This window comes from Aptenodytes forsteri, unplaced genomic scaffold (genome assembly GCF_000699145.1).
Source record: "Aptenodytes forsteri isolate BGI_AS27 unplaced genomic scaffold, ASM69914v1 Scaffold309, whole genome shotgun sequence".
NCBI lineage: Eukaryota > Metazoa > Chordata > Aves > Sphenisciformes > Spheniscidae > Aptenodytes > Aptenodytes forsteri.
Genome location: NW_008795857.1, coordinates 5,325,960 through 5,344,706, shown reverse-complemented (window position 1 = coordinate 5,344,706; position 18,747 = coordinate 5,325,960). Strand labels below are relative to the sequence as shown.

Genomic DNA, 18,747 nt, shown 5'->3' with positions numbered 1-18,747 from the left:
CGCTCTCTGCCTCACCCTGCCTCTCTATATTGCTCTCTGTTTCACTCCCCTCACCCCTCACAGTGCAGAACATGTACCTGCTGATTATGCTTTTATCTTGGGTTTTTATTACGTATATTATCTCAAGTTTGTTTGTTTCAGACTACCTGGATAATTTGCATAACAGGGTTTGTCATAACATTAGTCAGATGCTGAAGGACAGTCTGTAATCAATTTTCAGAAAAACTATGGAAGGCCTACCCTAGGATTTTCCTCTCTATTTAAATCCTACTGATGAGGATTTTTGTAACTTCTGAAACTGTTAACAGCACTTCCCCTCCCCCAACCCTACCTTACATAAAATTGAGCATTCCTTCTTGGTGACTTCTCTGTAAATGACACAATTCATCTATGTATATCTGTAGTGGTGAATAATGGGCACCTTCCTTGAATGATTTCAAGCTTCCATCAAAACATTGTGTTCATTGAAAATTTTGGACTTGCTGTTTTGGCTCTTGACCTGATCCGTGTTGTAATTCCAGGTTTGATGAAATAATGTGAAGAGCCCCTTAGTTAGGAGAGTTCAGCAGGGAAGTGATTTTTCGATTCTCAAATATTGAACTTTAAAAGGAAATTTATGCAACCTGTACAAATGAGGTAGTGTAGGCCTTCGGTTGACATGATGGAATACTTTCTGTTTAAAGCATGATTTGGATTATGGAAAGTGTCATAATCATTATGATTTTGGGTTTCCATTGAGGTTTCCTTAGTTAATTACCTTTTAACTCCCCTCCCCCCTAATATATTTTTTTTCCTTTGATGCCATTCACACCTGGAGTCAGTATTTTTGTGGTTCTGTTTTGCATTTACCCTGAAAAAATTTGTAGTAGTAAAGCAAAATGAGTATTCCTGTATAATCTTACTGGTTTCAGGTCCTGCATAATTACTGTCATAATTGTGTAGCACTTCAACTGCAAGCCTGTCTTGTGGGTTGAGTTAAGCTGTATGCCTGTCTAAACTTACTTCTTTTGTTGTCTGTGATGATTTTAGGTGGAGAACTTCATTTCCTTCAGATTGGAGGGACCTGCGATGACATAGATGAAGCTGATATACTTGTAGATGGATCCCTTTCCAAAAGTGTAGAACAGTCATCAGAAGGCACCAAACCCTTATCTAACCCTTCTAGTCCAGGCATTACAGGTAAATTGCACATGTTTAAATGTATCGTAAGTAAAAATGCTTTTGTAATTTTTGAAAGGTACATATTAAGATGATTCTGAATTATTTAATAGCATGCTGCTTTATACTTTTTTGCTGCCCGAAGCTGGAGTTCTGTAGTTACTGTATAGCTATCACTGGTTAATGTACAAGCATAACACTTTAGCAGTTCCTGATTTAAAAAAAAAAAAAACAAAACAACAACTTTTGTATAACTGATTGTTTTTCCAATCCCTACATGTTATTTTAAGTGTGGCAGACAGGGAAAAACAGGTAATTGTGCAAGGACTGAACTTCCCTCATAGTTTAAATAGGCTTGAGCTCTTTATTTGGAATTAAAATCATCTGTTCATTATGTAAAATTGCCTTAAAGTTTCATGCAGAAGCTGTAGAGCTCTACTTAATAGCTGTACAAAACGTATTCAACAGGTATTGTTGCATACAGTGAAACTGATGCTCTCTATACTTCAAGCAGTGCAGTTGCTGTTGATAAATTAGGCTTATGAGGTGAACTCTTGGATTTTTGTGTTTAGCAGTTTGTCTGGGTTGAGCTATGCTCAAATTCTGCTGTCATTTACCTACTAGTTTTCTTCCTGGAAAGGTTGTCTGCCCTTGGACAGCAAGAAGTAATTGTTTCTAATTGTCCAAAATCTGTTTTTACCCTAATCGTGATATTTAGGTCTTGTCTTTACTGCAGTTCTCTCATACCAGTCCTGCCACCAGTCTGCTGCCTTTTGTAGTATCCTGGCCCACTTAGGTAAAATAAGGAGTTGGGTGAGAGAGTTGTTCCTTTTGTAGTCAGGTAGAAGGGGAAAAATGTGTGGGGCTCCTCCTGCTTGTAAGGCAGAACAGTGAGTATGCAGGTTATGGGAGCTCCTGTGTGGGCCTCTCGATCTTTTCTCAGCCCTCATCAAAGATGCATTAGTGTAGATAACTTGCTACTAAAACTTAACAACAAATCTAATTTTGCTGGTTAAGCCTGAGGAAGATTTGAGTCATGCTGAGGTTTTTAAAGTGTGTGTGTGTATATATGTGTGTGTGTGTATGTGTGTGTGTATATATATAGTCTTGCTTTGAGTTTTAAAAGGAATTGTTTGAGAGAGCTGTAAAACTATGGTGTTTTTCATTTTGTTTTAACCTGCAATTATTGAAGATAGAGACACAAAGCATAATTATTTTAGTTAGGTTGGAGTTTGGAGGTGTTTTGGTCATGTCTGTTGGGACAGAAATACGGATATACTGGGAATAGATGACCTCGAATATAAAATACAAGTTTAAATAATATAAAGCATGAAGATAAAGCAATGATACAATGGAAATAAACCATTCATGTAGCTATGACTATTTCAGAGAAGTGATGTTAATTTTGTGTGTGAGTTTGTGTGATGGGAGGTGTCTTTGTGTGCAGCTGCAGAGGACAAAAAAAGCTGGGCGAGGACTGACTGGTAGTACAGGGACCATTTCGGATCGTGGTGTCTTTGTTGTGACAGGCTACTTGCTGTCTTCCTCCCCAAAACCCTGCTCGCTGCCAGCCTTGTAACACTTTAAGTTGTGTTGTGCTGTGTTTGTATGACCCCTGATTTTACTCCACAAGAGGCAATCAAAAGAGGGAAGGAAAAGATGCTTATTGTCATAAGATTATCTGTAAGCAGCAATACAGCAGTTGCTGTTGTCCTCTCTGCTTTGAGGACTGAATTCCTCCTGCTCCTCCTCTTTTTCACCAAAGGAGCCATTCCTAAAGTTTGAAAACCACTAGGTAATAAACCATTGTACATATGTGAGGGAAAGAAGTCTGTGGCTTTCTTCTGCACCTTTCTTCTTTTGCTAATGGCAAATAAAGCAATAAAGAGAGTATGAATATCCAGGACATAGATGCTCTTCAATAGATGCATTTCCTGTATAGTAGCTTATCAGCAGATTTAAGTGACTTCCAGTCAAATGGTAAATTTGACTAACCTGATGAATCAAATTGATGATCATTACTGTTTAAATTCTGCCAGTACCATAATGGGCAATTTTTTTTTTCCCCCCCTTGTTCTACTCCCCATCCAGCCTTCATTATAGGCTTGACTATGGCTTATTGGAACAAGAAAGGGATTTCCTTATGTATAGACTTCGAAGTAGCTATATCTTTAGATTGTCCACAAGCTGCAGGTCCTCCTTTAAGTAGTCATATAATTCAGAGAGTCTAGTATTGCTTGATATTGGTGTGTAATGGTTTCCAAAGAGTAGCTGGATACACAGTAATGATCAGATAAATTGAGTACTGTTTTGCAGTGGCATCAAACTAAGCCACTAAAAGCTGTGAGAGAAGCTTAATAGTCATAGGAAGCCAGTGCTGAAATGAGGGTGCTGGGGGGAAGAGCTGAAACCAAATGGTTGTTGCAGAGCTCTCAGTCTGAACTATCCGGGTTAAGGATACTAAAGTCAGTAATACTGGATTCTTGGCATATAATGTGTGAGTGATTGTTAGGACAGTGCAAACATTTTCTAAGTAATGAAGCTGTCAGCATGTGTATGGATCATGATCAGACACTGCCCCCAACATTTAAAACATCAGTGAAAATCATCAGCAGAAAAAACGATTTCTTCCACTTTTGTCTTAGCATGTTTTTCAGACAGAGACATAGCTCAACAGAAAGATTTCTGTTTGGGGAAATGAACTCCTAGGCGTATCTGACTGAGCATAGAGTCTTGATCTATATATCTTGTTCACAGCTGATGGCAGGCAGCAGCAGGGTGTTTTTATGAGATCACTTTGGTGTTCTCTGAAACTGTAGCTAAAAGATGCTGTAATCAAGATAGAAACCACAGCAACAAGCACAAGCTTTTGTTCATATATATTGTGGGTTTTATTTGTGTGTTTTTCTCTGTTGTTGGCATTCTGGAATGCATTTCTTAAATTTTATTTTCTAGCCTGCATTTCAAACTTGGATACATTTTAAATTGTATTGTTTTAGAAGGAAATACATTAACCTTACCAAGCCGTAAATCTTAGATTAGGTTCAAATTATTACTTCCTTTTAAGGAGCGGAGGGTTTTTTATGGTGAAGTGATCTAAAATAATGCTTATTTTAGAAGCGAATTGAAAAAAAAAAAAATCAATTTTCCTGACAAGTTTGAAACCTTTTTTCAAGTTTGCTATTAGAACTTCAGCTTGTTGTAACTCACTATTACGATGTAACAAAAGAAGCCAAATAACTTTCCAGTGCTGTCAAGTATAAGTTCTTCATTTTTCAGTTTTAGGGGTTGATACCCCATTACATGTGGTTGCTCTGAATACTCTGAATTTGTAATTGTCTCTGTTGGAGGGGGAGGGAGAATGAAGCAGGAGAAAATCCAGTCTACTCAAAGGTAGAATTGTTGCACAGTTTGAGCTATGATCTCACTTCTCATTGCAGTGTCATCTAGCTAATGAGGTTCACATTTCCCAGTAAAAAAAATGAAGGTGTTTGCTGTATTATTGAAATAAAATTTCTAAAGCATTTTTAATTTCTAATCTCTTCAGCATTTTCCTGCCTCCTAGATTGAAAAGTAGAAATCGTAGTTGTTGCAATGAGAGTGAACTTTTTGCCTCACGCTGGGTATCTGATCTTGAGCTTCTCCACTTTTGGGGAAGAATTGCATGTGCCTTTCTGCTCTCAAGCTGGAGGATGTAATCTAGTTATTATTCTGGTTTCAACCTGGCTTGTTTTGCTAGATAGCATCTAGGTTCAGACTTCACTGGGGGGGTGGTATTTTCGTTGGTGCATTTAATTTTTTTTTTTCTTCCCCCTGGGTGGTGACAGTAGTAGTCAGGTAGCAAACTTTCTCCTTTTGAAAACCATCATTTCTTTACAAGTAAAAGATTTTCTCCAAAATGCATTTTTAAGAGAAAATGCTTGAAACGTAAGAAAATTAACATTGTACATATCTTATTTTCGCTCAAGTTTTCAATTTTTTTGTTGTTGTTGTTTGAGGAAATCTGATTATTTTTAGAGCTCCTTTGTAATGTTCCTTTAGGTGTTTGTCTCCCTGGGATGTTTTAATTTTCAGTACTTCTTCAATTAATATCCTTGTTTCCTAAGGACAAGACTTGACTATGAAGACAAGAAGACAAAATACTTGTCTAGGCCCAGTGTCTTTTAAGTGCATTATATAAAGCATGTTTGTTTTTTTCCCTTACCCCTCTTTTAAGCTAAATTGGGAGCCTTCCAAAACATTCTAGTAATCCATCATAAAACAAGTCTATATTGATAAGCAGGTGCCAAAGTAATGTTTTAAACAGTGATAAAAATGTTACAATTGCATAGTAATTCCATATGTCTGTTTTCATAAAATATAAAACTTTCATTTTTTTTTTTAATCTGAGTCAATAGAGGTATTAAAAAAAAAAAGTTTTAATCAGCTTTACATCATCAAAGTATAGCTGGCTAATTACTTTTTCCTGATGCTTCTGGTTGAATCCCAGAGAGCATGCTCTAAGCTCTCAGTACTTAGAAAATTTATTCCAAATGAGGTGTCTTCAAAGGATACTGGCTTCAAGACTAGAGTTGTTTGGTGGGTGGTGGGGGGGGGGTGGGTGTGGGTGGGTTGGTTGTTTTGTGGTTCTTTTTTGTCTGTTTGGGGTTTTTTGTTTGTGGGGTTTTTTTGGGTTTTGGTTTTTTAGAAATGTCATATAACATGTAGTTAATTTTACCTATAGCAGTTTGGATATATTTCAAACTGTTTATAGGATGTTCTGGGGTAAAAAAAAAAAATCTGTGTAGTAATTAATGTATGTTCTGTAATTATTCAGGAGTTGATCTTTTGGTGGACCAGCCATTTTCCCTTGAAACACTGACATCCCTGGTGGAACTGACCCGTTTTGAGACCTTGACGCCACGGTTTTCAGCCACTGTGCCTCCCTGTTGGGTAGAAGTCCAGCAAGAGCAGCAGCAAAGGCGGCATCCTCAGCATTTGCACCAGCAGCACCATGGGGATGCAGCTCAGCATACTCGAACTTGGAAGCTACAGACAGACAGGTAGGTAGGGTAACGGTGCAAAAAGAATAATGTGTGTATTGCTTAACTAGTTCGTATAGCTGGTATAATCACAAATTTAATTTAATTTAATTGTTTTGAAGTAGTGTGCAAGTTTAAGAACGTGTACTTTCAAAGATAATAATCTCTATTTGGTAGTTTGCATTACAGGTCTTTGTGAGATTGCCAGAGTTGTTTTAGTGGACCTTGAAACAAATTGAAAAGTCAAGTTTTGAATGTGTGTATTCTTGTTTGTCAAATGTTGCCATTTCATTATACAGACAAGCTCATTTGCCAGAATTACAGATATTCTTGATTGTTTCTATAGAAGTCTGATTCACCCTTCTTATGCGTACACACATTCTTAGTACATTTTTTAATTGGAAAATGCAAACTGCAGGTGCCAGTATGACTAATTAGTTGTCTTAAACGAAATCATGTTGTAACGTATTTTAAAATGTGAAGATAGAATCTGGATTTATGCCTGTTCATGTCAAGTTAAATCTTTATACGCAAGACGTTTAAGCCAGTATAGAGCCCTAGTTGTGCTAAAATTTAGGCAGTACTTTCATTGAAATGAGCTGCACTGACATGGTATGTGTAGTACTTCTCAGTTTTTTACACGTGGCGTAAGAACTTGGAATTCCTCTGGGATCGTAAAGACTAGAACAGCAGTGTTGTAGTCTCCTTGAAGAGCTGCTTAAAACCTACCTGAAGTAGATTTGCATAGTTTTTCTGGAAAAATGCTTGGAGAAGCAAAATATAGATATAAGTTGTGCTGTGTGTTTTATTAAGGGACATGCATAATAAGGCACTACAAGATCTTTTGGGTCAGGCTGTCACACATCTGTCCCACTGTTGTATAAGATTTGCATAGTAGTGTAGAATCTAAATGCCTATACAGTGGAAACAATGAAATAGCCAAAGGATGCTAGGGGGAGCTAGAGATCACATGTGGGGGGAAAAAAGCTTGTTGTATAAATAAGTGAAAGCTAGCATGTGATAATGAAGCATTCCAGGTGGGAAAACAGGTCTGGAAGGTGGTAGTTGCAGGTGTTTCCAGGGCTGACACCTAAAATGAGCTGAACTTGCTTTAATTAAATGTTCATAAACTATGGTTAAAAACTTGCAGTGCGTTATAGGCTTTAAAACCTTTATTTATCTTGTGGTTTTGCTTTGTGTAAGTAAAATACTCTGTACGTAACAAGTGGAAAGGAGGTGGTTCCTTGCAAAGTAACTTCCAGTTAAAATTATGGACTATTGAGTGCGTTCAGCAACAGCTGAAAGGTAAAAAGCTACCAATGTGAAGATACAAGGAAGCCAACAGTGAAGGTAATAGCTGTTAATTGGAAGGTGATAGCTGGAACATTAGCTTATGAATATTGTTTCATTAGAGGAAAAGCATTATGCCTGCTGCAAAGTAAAACAGGAACGTAAAGAAGTAAAGTTAAAAGTTTTGGTTTAGTACTGGAAATCTTTGACAGCTGCTAAATGACTCATGATGAAAATGATTAAATTGCAGTCCCTTTGTTCATAGGGTAAAATATACAGTCTTAAGACTGAGAGCAATGTTAGCTCTTAATTAAAAGTTATCAGGGAAAAAACTTTTTGATTTCTGGATTATTTTGGTCATCCTTAATGAGGTTCCTTTTATCTCCTCTTTGAGTGTCGTATACTGATTCCTATCAAGATGTGGGATTACAGGGTTAGATGGATGAGTAATGCAATTTGATATGGTAATTCTTTTGTTTCTCAAATAGATAGGAGATAATCCTGTAAAGGTATTCTAGGGAATGGCATTATATTACAAGCGTGCTTTTTTCAATCCTACTTTGTTATTTTAAAAAGGCTGTGTAACAAAGAAAACAGAAAAAGCAGAGTCTGGTTTACCTTATGAATTATCTAAATATCAGTATTTCCCCTTCAGTGGTAATTTAACTGAAATGTTAAATTGGGTTAATCCTTTTAAAGAAAGTGCATGAATTGCTAATGTGCTTTGATTAAAACAATGACATCTGAGTTTCCTGGCTTTTTCTCAAATTCATATACAAAATATTTTATGTCTTCATCTTTTGCAGACATTTGAAAATATGTGAAAGTGCTTTCCAGTGTTTAAACTCTGGAAATGGGTCTGCAGCTCAAAGTTCAGTTGTAGTGGAAGATCAAACATTGATGAGGTGTTCTAGAAAAAGAATGAAGTGTGTTGGAAAATATTTTGTAGTTGTGAGAATGATGGTATATTTGCATTTAGAACACAGTCTTGATTGTGTAGTCTTTAAAAAGATGCTATAGATTCAGACGGGTTTCAAAAGTGAGGAAAGTTGCTAAAAGAACTTGCATTAGATTACCAGAGAAAATTAATCACAGAATTAGATTGTGAAATTCATTGCCACAGGTAGAAGATCATCTCTTCACTGTTGGATGTAATGTGAGACCTTCATGGAGGATCATTATTTCATACATGCCTATTGAGAGATACTTAAAATTTCCTTTGGGGCATCTGCTGCTGAATTCTGTCAAAAATAGGTTTCTGGAGTAGACAAATAACAGTTGTAATTCGGTATGGCAGTATGCATCGTATGCAACATACAGACTACAAAAGAGTACTGCAGACAAACTGGTTTATTATTCATTTCTGGTTTTGTACCAGATCTTAACTTAAACTGGATGAGCAGAATATTATTTAGTCTTTCAGAAGACATGCTCCTTTGAATGTCTCACTCAGTCCATGCTTTGCATGACACCTATAGGAATACTCGGACATAAAAAAAAAAAACCCAAACCTCTCCCTGTTTTGCACTGGGCTACGTATTCTCCAAGCCAGAGGAAAGGCGTGAGTGATTCTAAGTTTCCAGTGTTACATTTGCTAACAGATGTTTTTTTCCCCTGGAGTTGTAGGATAAATTTCCATTATATTTTATTTGCCTAAGTTATTTGTACAGTTAGCTGAAAATTCTTCACTATTGCTTCTTAAATCATAACCACAAGCTCTCTTCTGTCTTTCTTTCGCTTCTGTCCATCTTTCCTCCCAAAATCACTGCTTTTCTACATTGCTTGTTCTGGAAAGCTGGCATGCCATTTCATGATGTGTACCTGGAATCCGTTATAAGTGTATTATACTTGCCTGAGGGAGATACGGCCTTCAGGGATATTACTGTAAAAAAATGCAAAGAATTAAATATATTTGTACCAATCCTTAATCTGTTTTAAAATTTTCTGCACAATACTCAATGTGTAGCATATTATTTGATTTAAATAACCTTTTTGTAATTTAGATGTTAGAAAAACATCTATGATATTTATAGCAGCATACTCAGTTTCTTAGTGTTCTCAGTTATACAATTAAATAATCACAGGCTATCAAAGTTACTACATTTAAAAAAATTATTTACTGATAAATTGAGAAGATCAGGAAGTGCAGTTACTTTAAAAATGTGTACAAATATGATGACGCATGATTAGTTTTATTTGAATTGCTCTTTGGTTTGAACTATTTTTTGCAAACCTTAGTGTATCAAACTATGGAACTGATCATTGAGGGGTAGTTATTATCTCAAGTTTACACTTTCAGTGTAAGCCAAAGTTGGCTTCAAAAGGAAAATATGACTCATTAAAAGAAAGCTGCATGCATTTTGCACAGCGCAGGTTTCTGACTGTGCACCTGGTAAGAAGCACTTCTCATCCTGTATAAATTATCAAATGTATTTTTAAAAAAATTTGAAACTAGTATTTTGCGTCACCTGGACGTGGCTGCTGTACCACTGGAAAGTGAAATTGTTTAACACTTACCAATGGAGAAGGCCAACTTAAGAGATTGCAAGGTAGTCATGCTTTCATACACTTCACTGATTGATAGGTTCTTTTTTAGTGATTCCCCCCCCCCTTCCTTTTTTTTTAGAAATGAGTAACTGGAATTTATAGTAATATGGAAACAGTACTGTAATGAAGGTAATACGGAATCTTTTCACTGCTACTTTTATGCGAACATTGATTCGCCTTCTCATCAATTGGCTTTTAATGTGTTCTTCACAAAATGAATGTGGTTAACTGCAGCTTGAAAGACTTTTACTTCAGAAATTCATGTGGATGTCAACTAATGCAAAATAAGTTTTTCTTCTTGTTAAAGAAAGTGTGCATAGATGGGGAGTGCACTGGGTAATGCTGCCTGCTTGATCTGAATTCTCTCTTAACACTGGGTCATTGTCGTCTTTTTTCCTGACAGCAACAGCTGGGATGAGCATGTCTTTGAACTGGTTCTACCAAAAGCCTGTATGGTTGGACACGTGGACTTTAAATTTGTTTTGAATTCAAACATCACAAACATTCCCCAGATTCAAGTGACTTTACTGAAAAATAAAGCTCCAGGCTTAGGGAAAGTCAATGGTAAGAAAGAACTTAAGATATTTTTCAGAATATTACTTCTTTTCTCAAACTCATTATTCTCTGTGATGTATATTAGAAGAATTGCTTGAAATTGTGTAAATATTTTGGTTTAACTTATTTTATTTACACGTTATTCTATTTCTCAGCATCATGGTCTGTTTTCATTTACCATGTTTGAATGTAAATTGGGGAAACAAACTGGGTAAACAGTTTCAAAATCCTGAATTTTGTACAAATTTGAGCGTAGCTCAAAAAGGTTGAACTGAATTATTATTCTGTACTGCTTTAAGCCTAGAGTCATTAAAAAAACCTATGTTGCCAATTGTATATCATCCTCGAGATTGACTGATGAAACAAATGGTGCTCTTTCAAGTTCTTGATACGTTTAAAAAAATTATAATAAATTATTCCAAGTCACAGAAGGAAATTATTTGCCAGTGCCTCTTGGATGCATAAGAGAAAATAGCAAGGCTTTTTTTGATGTCAGTAGATAAAACCTGGCTTCCTTGGGAATGCTCTCATCATCTGGCTCATTAACTAAGATACGTGAAAGCTGCAGTATGATTTCACTTTTTGTTCCTTGCAGCTTTGACAGGGTAGACCAAAGTTATGAATGCTCTTGCCTTGGGAAGACTCCTAGCTGGACTCTGCATCTTGCTAGCTCTCAGGGAACCTCTGAGGGGGTAGCATAAATTGAAAAGTCACTTCTTTGATGTGGAAGAATTTGTGCCTCCATTGGGATTTTCTTGTGGTGAGAGTGTTCATTGCATGTCCTGCTGCCCTGTCTGCTAGGGATGGAAGGTATTACATGCAGCACTTCCTTTTATTGAGGCATTAATTGGTTATCTTTATGTGGACACCTCTTTTTGAAAAACTTCTAGAAACTTGGTATTTCAAAGAAATCTTGCTGTTGAATGTTATTAAATTGGCTGCTGGATATAAAATGTGTTTGGGAGAACAACAAGGATGATTTAAAAAGCTCTTTTTTTTTTATATTTTTTAAATGCTAAGTAAGAACACCCCAGTTAAACAAGGGTAACAGAGTTGTAAATTTTAAAAAGGAATACAGGCATACCAAAGATCACTGACACGCTTTCATATAACTTCTCACTCTGTAGCATCCCCCAGTACTTACCAAGAAAAAAAGCGTGCTGGAGATGCTCCTTAAAGAAATCCTATAAACTGGTGGTTATCCAAGAATAAAATACTCTAGCATAGTAATATTCTTGGAGAAAAGTTTATTCTTTTAAGATACAAGATGGTTTAACAGTTTTAGCAGAAGTGCTAGCTGTGACTGCAGAACAGCAGTCAACACATGTTCTTGCAGATTCTTCCTTTGTTTAATTCTTGAAGGAAACCCTTAATTTTAACATGTAGCAGAATTCTGTTCTATCAAATCAAAAAATAGGACAGCTGGTCCATGTTGCTCTTCTGAACAGAACCTGCTTTGTTTTCAGCATGAATTTTAGAATTCAGTCCATTTGCAGATCTGGATGTCAGAATTAATCTGAAAACCTTCACCTGTGAAACAAAACAGTAGAATAAATGCTAAACTTTTGCTTAATGTTTCAGTTTTAAAAATTGCTGAGCAAACAGTTCCATGAGTTGGTAATTCTCTGAAGACATTTGATTTGGCTGTGAAATAAAATGCCAGGGCTTTTTGTGGATGCTTTACAGTACAGCATACTGAAAATAAGACATGACAGAGCTCTTCCAGAAAGTGACGTTTCACTTCCTTACATGCAGTGTAGTGGAATTTGCTTTTATCTGTTATGGATAGGGTGGAGAATAACGCATGGAGTCAAGGGCCAGGGTATACCCAGGCAGTCTGGAAAGGGCTGGGGAATATGAGAGCGCCTGCGAGGCAACCTTGGCAAGGTCTTTTTTTCTTTTTGATTCAGTAGGATTGGGGAGCCTCAACTAACCAACATCCTCTCAAGTCTTATTGCATTGAAGTTGCTTCCTACCCTTTTTCAATTTCTTGGGTTTTGGAAAAGGACCTTAATGACATTTGCTGTTTTTTCTACACACTACTGAGTGAAGTAATAGAACGCTAATGATTTCAGTATAAGGGAAGGCAAACCTAGATAATTTATATCTGTGCTGGATGTTAACCAAAATGTCCTAATCCCAGGGAAAAGTAATATTAAAGATTGTTTGGTGGCTCTTGAAAAGGTATAAAATCTTCAGACTGAAATTCAGTTAACTCCCCCCCACCCTGCGTCCCTCCCCCCTTCCCTTCTCTCCTTCCATAGGGTGAGAAAGGAACTGAAATTTTAAGATAATGAGACCTAAGGAAGATCTGTAGGGGAGAGTTTATTCAGTTGTTTTTTGTATGACAGGAACCCTGGAACAAGTTAAATGTGTAGTGTGTAATAATGGGAAGGCCAGAGGCATAATTCTTCTGGTTTGGAACTAATGTTTTTGATTTGGCATATAATTTACTGCTTCTTGTTCATTTGCTTGCATGTCCTTTTCATCTATGATTCATGAGAACCATTTAATTAAAAAAAGAGCTGTACTTAAGTCTTATCAAAATAACGTCTGATGTTCAGCAGGAGCAATACAGTTATTTTCAGTTTAAATTATCAAGCTTTCAATACTGGAATCTAATTACTTAGGAGTAATCTGCAGTTGATTATTAGGAGAAAAGAATTTGGGCAGTGTTAAAGTAAAACGGGCTGTTTACAGGTCATTCAAAGAAATATTTTTTTAACTATTTGCTGCAAGTTCAGTTGCAGTCCTAATATGAAAAACATGCTTATATTAGAAATAGTGTTTTGGGCAGAAAGCTGATAAAATTGCTATGAAAACTGATGCTTCTGTTTTCTGTGAACCTTAAGCAATGCTTATGAAATCTTGTTAATATTTTTATTTCCAGAAGCAGCAGTAGATAGGCAGATCACATTTCCTCTATCTCCAGCTCATAATATTGAAGTGGAGAGAAATGGAAAACCAGGACTGGTTGAATTCAACGAAGAAATGCAGTATATGGATGTAGAGGAACCACAATGTAAGTTTCATTTATCTTGTTATACCTTGTTTAAAATACGAGCTTGCTTTTTTCTTTTTTTAATGATATACTGGAATTTATTTGCAAAAATTTCTCAGCCATTTAAAATAGACTGCTTTCTCAGCCCTTTTCTGTGTTGCCTCTCTTACCGGTCTGTTTACTGTATGAGTTGAAAGTTTAACACAAACACACCAAAAAAAAGTACTGGAGAGTTTTGGTGCTTAAAAGCAGATTAGTGTTTATTTGAATTTAGAAATAGATTGATATGGCACCTTTCTAACTTTAAACTCTTACTCTGTTCCAGCAGTATTTTACTTGGTTTCCTCAGCTAGTTTTAATAGATTTTTTTCCTTGCATTCCTGGCTTTTGTAGAGACTGCTGCTGTAAACCAAGAAAAATAAACAGCTGGTAAAGAATTCATAACTAGTCATGTTAATTTCCAGCTATATCAGGCTTGCTGTGCTTGTTTTTATAACCTTTTTTGTTAATCAGTACTCTTCCACAAAATCTGTTAGAGACTCTCTAAAAGGCAATCAGATTGGATCCGAGTGAGGAGAGCTACAGACTAAAAATTTATAGTTGGAGTGAATCAGTTCCAGAACTATGATTCTTTTTCTTGGTCCTTTCAACAGTCTTACTTTACACCTTCTCTCCTTTCATGTGATCAGGCTTATCTAGAGCATGATTTTAAATGTCCCTTCCAACCCAAACCATTCTGTGATTCTATGACTCCAAGAAAGGCGTTATAAAGGATGGGGGGAGGGTTCAAAGGGGTGATAAAAGAAGTGCTGGAAGGAGGTTTTTCATGCTGAGAAAGGAGCAGAAGATAAGTGAATGATAATTTTAATATACCACAGGAGAAACAAATCAGTTTGTTTTTTAAACTGTTCTGTCCTGCTTCAGAAAAGACCAAGTGAGAGTTGTGGATCAAAATATATTGGTTCATCATTTTATCAGTTGTGTATTTTGTGGCTCTGAGCCAGTCAATATACATATTATCCATATAATATAACTGAAAATGCTTTGAAAACTGTCATTTACCTTTATTGATTTCACTGAAAAATGGCTTGAAGTGGACCTCAAGTAATTGTTAGTTTTTCTATGTAGAGTTTATATATATTTGGTGATCAGCTTGACAGTGTATTTTTAACTCATGCAAATGATCAGATTTTGTGACTTAATTATGAGTAATTCAGGTCCATATTACTCATGTATTTTAAGGTCTTAGATTGTGTCCTTTTCTGGAGGAGCACAAGGAAGATATACTTTGTGGTCCAGTATGGCTGGCTACTGGACTTGATCTATCAGGACACGCTGGAATGTTGACACTAACAAGTCCAAAGCTTGTTAAAGGTAAACCAGTTTATTATGCTATTCACATGAAGTATGCGTGATTAAAGTGCATCTCATACTTCTGTACTCAGACTTCGATTTGTATTTATTTTCACATTGACAAATTCTGCTGTATAACACAGTAGTGAGTTACCTTTTCAAACTGATGCTAAAGTACTGTAATTAATGTAGTTGAGCTCTGCTTGTACACTGTATCTGTGAAGTTGAAATGTGTTTACAACTCCCTCTAGTAAGATGCAAATTCTTCCCCCCCTCCTTTTTGTTTTCCACTTTTAGGCATGGCTGGTGGCAAGTACCGCTCATTTTTAATTCATGTTAAAGCAGTGAATGATAGAGGAACAGAAGAAATCTGCAATGGTGGCATTAGACCAGTTGTTAGAATACCATCTCTAAAACCTCAGACTAACAAGGGCCATTCCCTTGCTTCATTGTTGGCAAAAGTTGCAGCAGGCAAGGTAATGAATAGCCAAGAAAGACATCTGTGTTGAAGTTGTAGAACTGGTATGATATATGTAATCTGAAAATGAACTAGCTGTTAAGAGAACTAAGATCCATTAAAAATTACTTTTTTAAGAGTTGACACTGTGTTAACACCTTCAAGAATCAGAGTTCAACATCTCTAAGTTGTTTCTTCTGTGCAAATTTAGTTGAAAAGGTCTGTTCTGCCACTTTCCTATTCTGAGCACTTGTTTTTGAAACAGATTCTGTTTCCATGAGTGTTTTCAGTAGCTGATCCACCTCATCCTCTTACGCAGATTTTAGTGTGTGTGTGTATTTTACTCTTGATCGTTGTAGTTGTAAGATTGGGTGATATGATGTACATCTTGTGGACATTATTAGAATGGTTAGAACATAATAAATTACAGAACATTGTAAAATTTGATGTTCTGTGTTAAATCAATTAGTGAATAAAAGTAGTCTATTTTAGTACAATGCTCAAACTGAGAGATTTTACTGAACTGTATGCATTTCACTGAACAAGGTATACAAATGAAGCAGTCAAAAATAACATGATTTATGAATTTTTTTTCCTAAAAAAATCAGGAAAAGCCATCTAGCAAAACTGAAGCCACTAATTCTTCAAGAAAATCAGATAATCTGAGAGGCTGTGACTTACTTCAAGAAGTCTCTGTAACGATTCGAAGATTTAAAAAAACTTCCATTTCAAAGGAAAGGTTAGTAGGTGTTTTATAATTCTAAAAAATATTAGCTTTAGTTACACTTCTCATAAAATACTTAGTTCTCAAAATAGCTCAGGTCAAACCACTGTTTCAAGTTGTCATTTCATAAACATATTTTATATGGAAAATCCTGTAAATTGTGAGTTCGAGGGCACTGTGCTGTGCAAGTTGTGGTAGAATAACACCATGCATGAAATTGTATGTTGAGTGATTATTTGCCTGACTTGAAAAGGCAAATGTAAATAAGTTTTCTTGGTAAATTAGATTAAAAAAAATCTGTCCAAATAATTTAAGGAAGCATCTTTCCTTTCTATTTCCACATGTTGTCTTGTTTCTTACAGTAGAGAGTATATTATTTGTCAAAAAGTTTAGAATCAAATTTAACTAACAAATTGTTACTCCAAAAAATCGTTGAAGTCTCTATGGATTGGTACTGCAGACCCAAATATGAATAATACAGTATTTAATTTGTATTACCAACTGCCACCCCACAATGATGGCACTGGCTGTAATGGGCTTAAAGAGGTCAAAGAGGCTGCAAAGAGGTGTGTGCAAATGGTTGCCAAAGAGTGTTGTAGATGATGGAAGTTTGTTTAGGTTTAGAAGTTACTGGACAAGTTAATAGGGAAAAAAAAAAATCCCTGAAGTTTACTAAATATACAGTAACCTAGGAAGTTCTATGAGCAGGAAATAGGAAGATTGAGAATGTGTTCATGGAAAGTATCATATATGCTTGTGTACTAATTTTACTCTCATCTAGGCATCTTTTTTTCACCGCTCCTAAGACAGGATACAAAGCTGGAGGGACATTTTAATGGGAGAACGGCCATATTGGATAATTCTGTTTTTTATTTCCCTCCCCTCCTCCCTAGAGTTCAACGGTGTGCCATGTTACAGTTTTCAGAGTTCCATGAGAAGCTGCTCACCACTCTTTGCAAGAAGACAGACGATGGTCTGACTACAGAACATGCTCAGAGTCTTGTACTAGACACGCTTTGTTGGCTGGCTGGAGTGTATTCAAACGGACCTGGCAGGTAAGAGAGAAATTGTGTTTAAATTAGCATGGCTATGTCTCAGTATCAGCTCAGTTAAAAAAATAAAGTTTTATATGATTCTCTAAAGTATGCAACTTGTTTTTACAGCTCAAAGGAAGGAAATGACAGCCTGCTTTCTAAAACACGTAAATGTGTCTCTGATATAATACGTGTTTGCTTCTTTGAAGCTGGGCGGAGCATAGCTCACAAATGTGCACGATTTCTTGCACTATGCATCAGGTCAGTGCTAATTATATATATTCATTTTTACATATTTATATTTTATATATATTTGGGGGTTTTGCGTGCAGTCTGAATTGTATATACGTGTTTGTTACTGTTTAACATTGAATTTATAAAGCAACAAGATCTGGAAGATCTTCTGTTGAGGAAAAATGTGTTAGGGTATGACTGCAAAGAACATCAGTCTTTCAACTTCATCTTCTGGAGGAGATTTCATGTTTCGTTCTTACTTCATTAAATGTTAAAGCGTCTGTGTGTTTCTTTGTAGCAATGGCAGGTGTGACCCGAGTCAGCAGGGGTTTGGATCAGTTCTTCTAAAAGCTTTACTTGACAATATGCCTCTTTTGCCTGCTGCTGCAACAGGTGGTATGTATACAATGTTTGTTGTCATAAAAATACACAGTACATTTGTTGTTTGGCATGTTTTTTTGGACTCTCTTGTGAAATAAGAATTAGGTAATTGTTCAGTTAGTACAAACTGCTTCTTGGAGTGGCCTGGTCAGGTGGTATTCAAGTATGAAGTATGCATTTGTAGATGATGGAATTTTAAGCAAATTAGCTTGCTTAAAATGGAGTGCTAAGGCACTGACATTTTTGGGAGAGCTAAAGTAAGTTTTGCAAGAATTTTCAAAGGCGTTCAGCAACCATAGATTCTGTTGACATAAGTGAGAGTCAGGATTGTCTGTTATTTCTGAAAATTAGGAGATTTATTCCAGGGAGCCTGGCTATCCAAATGATGTCCAACTAGCAGTCCACTTCTGTTACTTCTGTACCAAAAGGAAATTTTTAACTAAATTAAATTCCTTCTTCATCTACATTGCAGAGTAATGGTATCTTAGCACTTTGTTGAAGCCTTTTGAGTGCCAGATAGACTGGGAAGATGACTTTAGCACTCGTATTTGGGGTGGCAAAATACGTTTGCTTTGTGTTTTTCACAGTATGACGCTGTTGAATTGCATCTAGCTTGGCATCACTAAGGGGTCTTGCAGGAAAATTAGTTTGCAGTCCAAAATGCTTGTTGTGCTACCACTCAGGTAGAAACATTTAACACGCTGTTATTGAGGGTATGGAATGCACAGGGGGAAGGAGGAAGCTGAGGTTTGTGTTTCCATACTGCACTGTGCTCCCAGAACTGACCTGTAAGGAAACAGTGCCTCCAGCAAATACAGAATAAGGAGGCAGCAGCCAAAAAAAGAGGATAAGAGGAGAGGGAAGAGTTGAATCTAGAGTAAGTCTTGGCTCTGAAGGGATTGGAACCCCTAGCCTAGCACCTTAGTGTATCAAGAGCATTTTGATTGTTGTGCTTAGTAGAAACACTGGGCAGAAGCAATGAAAGAAGTATG

The 18,747-nt window shown here is 36.4% G+C and overlaps 1 protein-coding gene across 1 annotated transcript in view; it reads left to right on the top strand.

Annotated features, from left to right (window-relative positions):
* The window catches only part of BIRC6 (baculoviral IAP repeat containing 6), a 175,142-nt gene that overhangs the window by 23,612 nt on the left and 132,783 nt on the right, over positions 1-18,747 (top strand). Inside the window, exons 11-20 of the mRNA XM_019473244.1 lie at positions 1,030-1,179; positions 5,975-6,200; positions 10,420-10,580; positions 13,462-13,593; positions 14,815-14,946; positions 15,223-15,401; positions 15,991-16,121; positions 17,000-17,161; positions 17,270-17,401; positions 17,673-17,770. Coding sequence (XP_019328789.1) covers positions 1,030-1,179; positions 5,975-6,200; positions 10,420-10,580; positions 13,462-13,593; positions 14,815-14,946; positions 15,223-15,401; positions 15,991-16,121; positions 17,000-17,161; positions 17,270-17,401; positions 17,673-17,770 — 1,503 coding nt within the window. The remainder of the gene's footprint in view (positions 1-1,029; positions 1,180-5,974; positions 6,201-10,419; positions 10,581-13,461; positions 13,594-14,814; positions 14,947-15,222; positions 15,402-15,990; positions 16,122-16,999; positions 17,162-17,269; positions 17,402-17,672; positions 17,771-18,747) is intronic.